The 11,807-nt window shown below is 35.9% G+C and overlaps 2 protein-coding genes across 2 annotated transcripts; both read right to left on the reverse strand.

Moving 5' to 3' along the window:
* Positions 1-4,245: 4,245 nt before the first annotated feature.
* On the reverse strand, positions 4,246-5,565 carry LOC110768241 (UPF0481 protein At3g47200-like). Its single transcript, XM_021971944.2, has one exon. It carries the CDS (start codon positions 5,512-5,514, stop codon positions 4,246-4,248), a length of 1,269 nt encoding a protein of 422 aa, XP_021827636.2. The 5' UTR covers positions 5,515-5,565.
* A 2,634-nt stretch (positions 5,566-8,199) lies between these two features.
* Positions 8,200-11,603, reverse strand: LOC110768257 (UPF0481 protein At3g47200-like). Its single transcript, XM_021971960.2, has 2 exons — positions 11,343-11,603; positions 8,200-9,847 (listed from the first exon to the last, which is right to left on the reverse strand). The coding sequence occupies exon 2, from the start codon at positions 9,823-9,825 to the stop codon at positions 8,506-8,508; it is 1,320 nt and encodes a 439-aa protein (XP_021827652.1). The 5' UTR covers positions 9,826-9,847; positions 11,343-11,603; the 3' UTR covers positions 8,200-8,505.
* Positions 11,604-11,807: the final 204 nt, after the last annotated feature.

Here is an 11,807-nt window from a genome sequence, read left to right on the forward strand (position 1 = left end):
CCAGGCATGTACAATAATTTACCTATCTTTGTAGGTAAACTATTTTTTTCAGGTACCTATATTTTCTGGGTAATTTTTTTTTCAGGTAAATTATTTTGTCGGTACCTATATGTTTTGTCAATATAAATATATGGGATAGGTAAAATATTTTTTAGGTACCCATATTTTTCAGTTCCCCAATTTGCAACTCGACTTTGGCTAAGGACTTACCTAAACTATAGGTAAACTATTTACCTATCGTTCTTTATTTTTTAAATAATACTAGTCGTACCTTTTTATCAGTTTTGGCAGTTGATGTGTATAAGGGTGGGCATCTCATCTGAATTTTCCTCATACCAACAATACTGTACCGACGGTTTAGTTTGGTTAAATAATTATTTTTTAATTTTAATTATTCCAATCCGATCCGATCCGTATCGAAATGTTTGGTTTGGTTAACGGTAACAATATCCCTAACCCGAAGGGAACCTATACCGATCCAATATTTATACTTATTTTATTATTTAAATACAAAACAAGAAACCAAGGGTAAATACAATCAACATTTTGTATCACTCCTGTATCACTCCCGTATCGCTCTTGTATCATTGCTTTATCACCATTGTATCGCTTCTTTATCACCCAGGTACTGTAGCACTTTTAGGTCAGAGAGGAATTTATGAACTTCCTATGTTTTCCAGTTTTGACCTTTGTCTCATTTTTTTATCTGTAACTTTCCAACCGTTAATCCAAATTTTATGTTCTTTATATGGTTGGATTCAACATGAAAAACTAAAGAACCCAACTCGAACCAAATGTCAAAATCAGTTACATAAATGCACATAATTCAGTAAAAATAACACTCAAAGGTTCAAACAACAAACACAAGTGGCTCCCAGTACATCTTGAGTACATATTGAATGGTATAGTGACTAAGTGATTTGATTTCGTACTTGGATGAAATAGACTATTGGATTTTTGTATTTTACAAGGATAATTTGGTGTATTTGTTCAAGAATTTATGTTTTGTGAAAGTATTATAAATTGTATTTTTATTAGTATGTTTTTATTATGGCAGCACTACCGGCATACCAAACCAATCCGAATCGAATGTTAGGTTAATTGATCCGAAGTTTACTGAAGTCTTTGGTTTGGTTAACGGAAGAGCCCTCTACTGTTCCGAACCAATCTGTGCCCAGGCCTAGATGTGTACATACCACATGTAAAATACTAGTTTTTATTTTTCTAATTTTATTTATTAAAATACACTTCATTCATTTAATTGATGTGACATATGATATAGACATGCTACATCATGTGGTATAGAAATGTGGGATAAAAATATGTTAAGTGTAGCATTTTTCTTACTTTTTGGGCTATGGACTTACAGTGTATTTATATGAACAGTAATGTTAGGGGCACCAACTCTTTTACCGACTTTTTGATACCAACTGATGTGGCAAGTGACATGGGAATCCATCTCATGTGTCACATCATTATTTAATTCATTTTTTATACATTATTTTAATTCATTTAACTTTAATATGTTTATTCTAAATATATTAAATAAATAAAAAAAACTTTAATTGTTATCTCATCCTTGAATCCCATCAGCAATCATCCTTAGAGAAATTTTTGTAGGTACCCGATACACCAGCTGGCTGGTGTACCCACCAATAAGAATAGGACACGTGTAATAATTTATTTTTAGGCTTTTAACTATTTGTTCTGTTACCAATCTTCCGTTAGTCTTTTAACTTTGTCTCTGTTACCAATTTTCCCTTCAACGTCGACACCATAAACTAGAAATACGTCTGCATAGTTGGCAAGAAAGTCCAATATTTCCTCATCAAGATGCACATCACTGAACTTCTGCCATCCATCTTTAACAATTAAAACTGAAGATATCATCAACTACAGAGATTAAAATTGAATGAAAAATTTGAACACAGCAATAGAATCTACAAGAACAATAAGGCAACCATAGACCCACCAGCATAGGCATGCAGAGCTTCAATGGCTGCATCTCTGCTCAAATCAACAAGAGCAGACCCATTCTCCTTTGAATCCGAAAGGGTGGACCCAACAGTTTGTTTCACTTTCCCCTGAAACCAAATCAACATAATAAGTACAGAAAATCAACAAAACACAAAAACACAACTGGGCTAAATACACACACATATAAGAAGATTAGAATACCAATAACCATACCACTATTGGAGCAAACTCCTAAGAACCCAAAACCAGTGCTCTCTCTGATCCCAAACCCAACACTTCCAAGCGCACCCAAAACCCCATCAACTCCTCACCCAACCCTCACTCTCCCCCAACTTCTAACCACACACCTCCTCAACTTCCTCAAAACCCATATAAAAAACCCACCATTTCGAATTTTCGACCCCAATCTTCCTCAATTCTCTCTTTTGTTCAGTTTGTGCTTTGAATTTTAACAAGGGGGAGTTCGATAATTTGGAGAACAAAAGAGAGAATTGAGAAATAAAAATGGGAAGACAGCAAAAGCCTAACGGAAGATTGGTAACAGAGACAAAGTTAAAAGACTAACGGAAGATTGGTAACAGAACAAATAGTTAAAAGCCTAAAAATAAATTATTACACGTGTCCTATTCTTATTGGTGGGTACACCAGCCAGCTGGTGTACCGGGTACCTACAAAAATTTCTCTCATCCTTAAGCCTACCACCAGCACCATCTGTTGCTGCCATTGTAACTGTCGAAAAACTGTTGCCCATTGCAGTAGTGGCGGATCCAGGATTCAAAAGCCAAGTAGGTGAAACTTACCTTAAAAACTCAACGGTACGAGTGAATTTTATGCATAAAAATAAAAAAAGATACACCTAATCAGGGGGACGTAATGAGCCTTACCCTCAAATATGCATAATCCTTTACGCAGCCAACCAATTTGCTCAAGGGAGAAGAAGTGGGGACCGTCAATTGAAATCAATTGGGTTTGCTTTGCTCTTTTTGGTTTTTTGAATTATAATATAAGTGGGCATGGCCCATGGGGTTGGAGTAGAGAATGTCGGCTGGGCTGGAGCATTTGAGTTGATATTGCTTTTATTGTTTTTGTTAAATGAGAAAGTTTGAGTGGGCTGGGCTATTGTTTTTGTTAAGGGGGGGAAACATTTGAGTTGGTTGTGGTTGAGTAGGCAGAAGAGATATAATTATATTAAGTATTGGGTAATATTTGGTTTGGCAAAAAATGGAGTAGGCGGCTGCCTACCCTGCCCTTAGGGTAGGACCGCCCCTGCATTGCAGTATCATCTCCATAAAAATGGCTTTGCTCTTGTCTTGCTCTGCAACCAAGTGAAAGAGGTTGCAACCAAGTTACCTATAATTGACAAAATTTGCAACTCAACGTGTCTTTTTTGGCTAAGGAGTAGCTAGAAAATTTGCAACTCAATTTAACATTGAATAATTATTTCCTCACTTTTAAGGATTATGTTCCCAACGGATATATGTGTGAAACAATATGAAATTTAAAACAATCAGGAGATTAATATGTGAGTAGACAAAATTGCAATAAATTCCACCAAATAAGCGCATTTTAGGAGGGAAGAAAATCAACACAATAAATTGACGAAAACAACACTTAATACAACCCCCATAACACGGAAATTGTAATTAGGGGTACTTTTGGAATGTGAAAAGTAAAATAAATCAGGTTTCAAGCTTAATCAGGTAATTTGCAGAGTTTGATCCTAGTGATCGGGTTTTATTTAGAAAAATAGGGTTTTAGTTGTAGAAAAATAAATGGATAGGTTGCAAGTAAGGAAATATGAGTTTGAAGGGGGATAGCCAAATTTACAATTTTTTTTTTTTTATCGAAACCCAAATAAAAACAAAGGATTTCAGTGAATTTAATATATAAAAGGTGCAACAACACCTACAGGAAGAAAGTATCATATGCGCAACAAGAAAAATAATACTCATGAAAAAAGATCAATGACAAACATAAGCACTCATCATTAAATAACAACACAACAGAATCACTCTTCATTGTCCTAAGTCTTTAGAGCTCACTCAGATAAAGTACTTATATGCAACATAATAGAAACAAGAAACTAATATTATTGGATAATAGCAGACTGTTTGAAATGAAATTGAGTACATGCTTCATAATAGAGCGGAATGCCTTCCAGTTGTTCCAGCAGGAACTATTCAGCTTTTCACAAAGATCAGCGAGGCTGAAAAGTAAGTGCAGGAGCCAATTAGTCTATGGTATATATGTTTGATAATATAATTTTGATCAAAAAGGAACATGTAGGGCTAAAATTAGGATACGGAAACTTACTGGTTGTTGCTTGGCAGAGATGACAGAGCACACTGTTTGTATGACAGTGAGCATGAGGAGAACAACAGCTGCAGCGACAGAGATAGTTGTCCACGGTGTGTTGAAATAATTTTGCCTCAAATTTGCCTTACTTTTGTGCCACGTCGAACTGCAGTATTTGTTCAGGTCGTCACAAAGAGTAGCAAAATAGAAGTTATCGGCGTCCAGGGTGACCCCATTCGCCAGGTTGTTAATCAGGATAGATGCGTAATTGCTGTCACCAAGACTATTTTCAACAATCCCATACTTAACAAGCAACTCTACATCCCTTGGGGTGTTCACAAAACGATCCATCATGACAACATAATCATTTATTAAATTATGCATGCAATGACATTGTTCAAAGGCAACAAGATTCCTGATTGTAAGCTCTGTTTCAGGGCTTATTTTTAACTTAGGAATGTTCAAAGTCCCATTAGTGAATCGTATGTCAAATATGTTTGGGTTTGATCCTACCTTAAACTTGACTCCAGCCGTGTGTAGCTCTGTAATGCTGGGTATGGTTAGAGTTTCAAGTTTCCCTCCATCTCGTGATTCGACTGGTAGATACAGATTTCTACAAAGATCAACAAAATGTTCTACTTTTGAAGAACACATTCTCTGCAAACTATCTTCTGTTCCCTCTATATCCATTAGTGTTTTGAACCAGTCGTGAGAAAGAGAAATTATTGAATTCTTAGAAGAGACTTGAATTTTGTATAGCTTGAAAAGATCCTCAAGAATGAAAAGTGGCAACTGATTTTCAAGCAACCGCATGTCAGGCCATACATCCTGTAACATATATGGTTTGTTAAAAAGGCGGTCATTCGCAGCTCGAAATTCATGGAATTTGGTCTTCAATAAGATCTCAATGACGAAAGTTGCATCCACTAGAATGATTCTTACAAATTCATCAACTGTAAACTCAATGGTTTCTGCATAACATCTACGCACTCTTGCTTCTTGGTCCCTTATTTTCTTTACAAGATCTTCCATGCTTATGTTGGTGCGACGCAGAAAATCTTGTAGGTATCTCTTTTTGTGCTCTTCCATGGATTTTAAAGCTTTCTTCCCATGATGCAATGGGCCTATAGAGACTACCTGAGGTGTGTAGGCCTTTTCTTTTACATGACGTAGCCGCTTAGGAACTCTGTAAATGCAGCACGAAGAGAACAGTGTAGACAACCTACATAATTCCTCCTTCATTAAAGTTGCCAATGGAGTGGGAGGATTCTGTGTGTCATGTGGAGCAGCTTCATTGCTTTCTTTCGTCTTCCTCTCCATGTGTGATTGCAAATTACTGCGCCACAATGAACAAATCCTCTAATATCAACGTTCCAATATGGCAATATGCTCCGACCAAAAATTGAAAAAGCATCACAGAAGGAAAAAGCAAACAGCAGATGGTTCGCAAATTAATCCAAACATTGGTTGCAACTATGCATATAACTTTACTATTGGCACTTCAAAGAACACACGAGACCTTATTACTGTTGGTGTATGTAGCTCAATATAAGCATGATGTGTAAGTCTCAAAGAATACAACAATAATTTGCAATTCAACTATAGGTGGTCCACTCCTAATTGCACCGAGTCCTTTTAAGATAAAACCCCACACCGATAAGTCCACTGGGCCTAACCCAACTCATGTATTGGACCTAGGCGGTTAAAGTGGAGACAATAACCATATGTGGTGAGAAAACAATAAAAAATAAGAGAAACTTTAACAACCTTAATTAAGTGAGTTAACTCAATTAAAACTTGATAATATATTATATGAAGAATAAACAAAAGTCACAAATATGATTCTAAGAGTAGGAAGAGGAAGTAGCTTTTGCCCACCCTTGATTAAAAAAAAAAAAAAAAAAAAGAAAAAGATGAAAAAAGTTTAAGGCATCTGGTTTGGATCAACAAAATAGACGAACACGGTGCTTCAAGAAAATGCTATAATAACAACCATCTAATTGAGTGGTCAAATGATTTCGGATTCAAGTGATTTTTGAAGAGATGATCTTTGAGGTAATATCTAAAAACTACACTGTTCAAATTATTAAAATACAATGTGTGATGAGCCCTACAAGCTTAGTGACTTTGACCCTGAGTTCATGAATACGGCACTGAGAAGTAATTGGAGTAGGGATTGTGTCTCCTTACGGGAAAAAGACCAAAATTCGGGTCTGATTGTACGCCATGTACAAGGTAACCCCCAAAAAAAATTAGAAAATTAGAGCTCACAAATTCAAGGCTGTTGCAGTGACCGGTGATTAGAGCTCACAAATACGGTCTTGGGCCTAACCTCCAAGCAAGAAATAAGAATTGAGGAAAAGAACAACAGTTTTTTATTTGTTATATTAGTCATGTCTCATCTCATGGTTTTGGGGTGGAGGAATCGTTTGAGACAAGCGTGTGAAAACTTATCCAAGACTTCATTCCCACAGAAGTTTCAAGGTGTCACATTAATCTTCCAGTTACAGGGGCTGCTAAAGGACTAAAAAACAAAAAGATCGTTTTGCAAACAATTATATGTATAGCAATCCAGTATCCAGAAGCATACAACCATGACAAAAGATTAAGAATTGAAAAAAAAAAAAAAAACACATTACAGAGAGCGAAATGAAACCACACCTGCTATATGTATGAAGAAACTAAGTTTGTTTTGCCTTTGGTAGCTGATCACTAGAAAAGCTCAAAGCAGATCGTTTGTTCCTATACTGGATGAAGTTTGCTCTTATTAATAGCACATTGATTTGGCGGGTTATACCAACAAGCTGCTTCGGTTTACCAAAAAAAATAATTGAAAAATAGAAACAAAAACAAAAAAGGAACAAGTTGCATTTGAAGTCAGGTCAACTCACAGCTTCCTTGCTTCTAATCTTGATGAACTGCTTTGGTCAGTTTATTATTGCAAGTATATATGGTTCACGCTATGATTCTTTGGATAGAATATTGAACATATGGATGTATTAAAAGAAATAAAACTGTAGGAATGATAGCTCAAATCTATCTACCTACCTTTTATTTGTAGCATGTACATGACAATTGGATTAATTGATGTAGGAAATATTAAGGTTGTGTCTGATTTGGCTTGCCAGTCACCATGATAAACATGAGATGGAGTAGATGTCGAAGAAAGTCAGTGCAGGAAATTGCTTCTCTAAATTTATTAAAGTAGATGTCTACGTCTAAATTGTCGCATGGACATGAAATGATAAGATCGAACCACAAAGTCGTTCTAATCAAATAGTCAAATCCTACCTGAATTTGAAGTCAAAAATTACAGAAGAGGGAATTTAAACCTCACCTGCTATATGTATGACAAAACCAAGTTTGTTTGGGCTTTGATAGCTGATCACCAGAAAAGCTCAGAGCAGATGGTTTGCTCCTCTGGTAAGATCTTACTAGCTAATAGCACACTGATTGGCAGGCTATAACACGTTGCTTTAGAGTCAGGTCAGCGTCAGTTTAAACTATAATCCATTACGTTGTTCTAAACATAAAAATAATCCATTATAGTCCTTAGGTTTTGAACTTTCCCACAATAATTAATAGCAAAATGATGACCTACCATTACGTTAATCTAAACAAAAAAGAATCCATTACGCTCTTTCATATAGCTCATCATAGTGTTTTGATAATAACACGTATATATACGTATTATCAAAACACAATGATGAGCTAATGAAAGAACACGTTGCTTTATTTATAAAAGAAAAATGAAATGAAAAATAGACAAGTTGCTTTAGAAGTTGGAAAATAAAAAAAATAGACCAAAAATAAACTTTCAAAATCCATGTACAGAGATTTATAAGAGGAATTTCGGACAAACAAAAATATAACAATATTTTCCAGAAAAAAAAAAATCAAATCAAATCTTGGCAGGAAGGCTTACAATTTGAAACATACAATTTAAACTCATTAACTGTCAAAAGTTGATAAAAATTGTGATGCATTACATATTTTAACTCATTTGAGCTTAGGTTTTGAAGACCTCTGAAGAGGCTTTGCAATGGGCCTAGCACAAACATGAATCCCACTCACAGGTAAATAAATATAAGAAGCACATTGCTTCAATTTCTCACAATACTTGACATTATATATCCTTCATGCACACGACACACTTTACAAATTAAAACTCTAAATAGGGACCAAAGGATATGGATGGAGAAAAAAGGGTGATGGAGAGACTTGGTATGATGATTAAGCAACAGAGATGATAGAGCACACGGCTTGTATGAGAGTAAGTACGAGGAGAACAGCAGCAGCAACGAGAGAGATAGTTGCCCACGGCGTGTGGAAATAGTTTTGTCTTAAATTTGCCATCCTGTTGTGCCACGTCGAACTGCAGTACTTGTTCAGGTCTTCACAAAGAGCAGCAAAATAGAAGTCATTGGCTTCGATGGTGACCCCTTCCGCAAGGTTGTTAATCATAGTAGACACCTCATTGCTGTCACCAAGCCAGTTTTCAACAATCCCATACTTAACAAGCAACTCTACATCCTTTGGGGTGTTCACAAAACGATCCATCATGACAACATAATCATTTATGAAATTCTCCATGCAATGACATTGTTCAAAAGCAACGAGATTCCTGATTGTAAGCTCTGTCTCACCACTTATTGTGAACTTTGGAATTTCCAAAATCCCGTCAGCGAATCGTATGTCAAATAAGTTTGGAGTTGAACCCACCTTAAACTTAACCCCAGCCCTGTGTAGCTCTGTAATGCTGGGTGTGGTTAGAGTTTCGAGCCTCCCTGCAGCTTGTAATTCGAATGAAAACGGTAGATACAGATTTCTACAAAGATCAACAAAATGTTCTACTTTTGAAGAACACATTCTCTGCAAACTACCTTCTGCTCCCTCTATAAGCATTCGAGTTTTGAACCAGTCATGAGAAAGGGTAATTACTGAAAGCCTCATAGTATGGTTACTGTTAGAAGATACTTGAGTTTCGTGTAGGTTGAAAAGATCCTCAAGAATGAAAAACGGCAACTGATTTTCAAGCAACCGCAAGTCAGGCCATACATCCTGTAGCATCCATGGTTTGTTAAAAAGGCGGTCGTTCTCATTCCGAAATTCAGGGAAGTAGCTCTTCAATAAGAGCTCAATGACGAAAGTGGCATCCACTAGAATGATTCTTACAAATTCATCAACACTAAACTCAATGGTTTCCGCATAAGAACTGCGCACTCTTGCTTCTTGGTCCCTTATTCTCTTTACAATATCCTCCATGCTTACGTTGGTGCGACGCAGAAAATCTTGTAGGTACCTCTTTTTATGCTCTTCCATGGCTTTTAAGGACTTCTTGCCATGGTGAAATGGGCCTATAGAGACTACCTGAGGTGTGTAGGCATTTTCGTTTACATGTCGTAGTCGCTTAGGAACTCTGTAAATACAGCACAAAGAGGACAGAGGAGACAACCCATGCAATTCCTCTTTCAATGAAGTTGCCAAAGGAGTGAGAGGGTTCTGTCTGTCATGTAGAGCAGATTGATTGCTTCCCTTCGTCTTCCTCTTCATGTGTTGGTATAGTTACAGATTACTGCACCACAATGAACAAATCCTTTAATATCAACATTCCAATATGCTTTGACCAAAACTTGAAAAATCATCACAAAAGGCAAAATCAAACAATAAATGGTTCACAAATAAATTCAAACACTGATTTTCTAGTATTTTGTCTTAACTTTTGGATAAAATAAACAAAGAGTTTCTGGCTTTTGTGGCTATTTACTGTAGTGATGTCTTCGACATTTTCCCTTTGGTTGAATTTCCGAAAGTGGGAAAAGCAAACAAAATGAAACAGGTGGATACATGAATTTTTTAGGGGAGGTGCAATATTTGAAAGGCTAAAAATTCGCAAAGGACTCAGACAAGGTTTCAAGTCCTAACATCCGCGTAGTGTGTTAAAAAAAAGGCTAAAAATTCAAAAAATAATTTAGACAACCAAATGCCCTTAGAATTTAAACAACACTAATTGATTATAGTATATATGGAATATCAATTAATATGAACAAAATCCAAGTGAGTGACACAATTAGTTTACCAAAATTCATATCAAATATGAACAAAATCCATGTCAATTACATAATTAATCTAACAAAAGTCATTGCAAATTAATCTAACCAAAATTAATACCAATTAATCTAACCAAAAGCACATGTGATTTGGAGGTCATGAGATAAAAGTACACATGATTAAAAGTTCGGAGTAATTTTCGGTGAATCTTTCGGCACACATATGAGTTTTTAATGAATTTTTTAAGCTAAGCCAATTAGAAATTGACATGTGTCAATTTAAAAAAATAAAAATGAGAAGCGCTGGATTGACGCCGAGTCTTTCTTCTTCCTCGAACTGCCTCTGCAACTTAACTTCAATTCTTAAAAAACTTCAAAAATTCATAACTTTGGTTGTGGAGCTGCGATTGATGAACCGTTTTCTCCTACATGCTCGTGAGATCGAGCCCAACAATCTAAGGTAAATATTCAGGGTCTCACACAGCAGGAAACAAAAAAACGTCTTTGAGTCATTTAGTCGAACAATTGGTGGGGACTAGCAAAAGGGGCAAATTCCGGCATCTACAATGAAGTTTCCGGTGAGGAAGTTGTATGAACTAATACAAATTCTTGTCTTTTTAGGAGCTGATACCAGAGGGCAGAGAGTGAAGCTCAACATGGTCCGCACACAGTTATTTGAGTTCTAGGCCTAGCTATGTTATTGCAGCTTTAATAAAATCAAATTCTTAAACAATGATAGCAGATAGTAATTGTTATCCTCCTTTCCAGATCTCATGCTTCCAGTCAAAACAAAGAGAGACACAACAACATTCCATTGAAAGAAAGAAGAACAATTAGAAAACTCCCATAACCTTTTGCTTAATTCCAATTTTCAACAACCATGAAATATAAGAAACTAAAAGCTTCAAGAAAATGAATACATGAGGGCCAATTAACATAGCAATGGAGAAGGATACAATAACCCAGACAAAAGATTATGAATTGACAAACAAAAACAAAACGAAAGGATTGCATTCGCACCTGCTATGCAGAAAAACCAAGTTGGATTTGCCTTTGGTGGATGACTAGAAAAGCTCAATACAATTTACTTGCTAGGAAAATATAGATTTTCTCTAAATAATAGCACAATGAATAGTATAGAGGTTAAGCTAACTAAGCCTTAATTAATGATGGGTTATGCGACAGCTTTAGCCAGATTGAACCAGTGTAAATAAAAATAAAAAATAAAAAATATTGAACCTTATCTTTTTCCCTGGCTTCCTTTTTTTTCTTTCCTAGTGCTATTGAAAATCATGTTTGATAGGGAGGATCAGATTGAACTAGTAACATAACTAGAAGACAACACTCATACTATTCCTTATTGCACATGAAATCTAAACATTTTACTAGTCCAATCTAATCCTCCCTATCAAACATAGAGGTAACGCAGCTAATATTTTCCTGTTCTTCTTTTTGAACTTTCTTATAGTCGAGCTCACTGCCCAT

Source organism: Prunus avium, chromosome 1 (assembly GCF_965620075.1).
Source record: "Prunus avium chromosome 1, drPruAviu1.hap1.1, whole genome shotgun sequence".
Classification (NCBI taxonomy): domain Eukaryota; kingdom Viridiplantae; phylum Streptophyta; class Magnoliopsida; order Rosales; family Rosaceae; genus Prunus; species Prunus avium.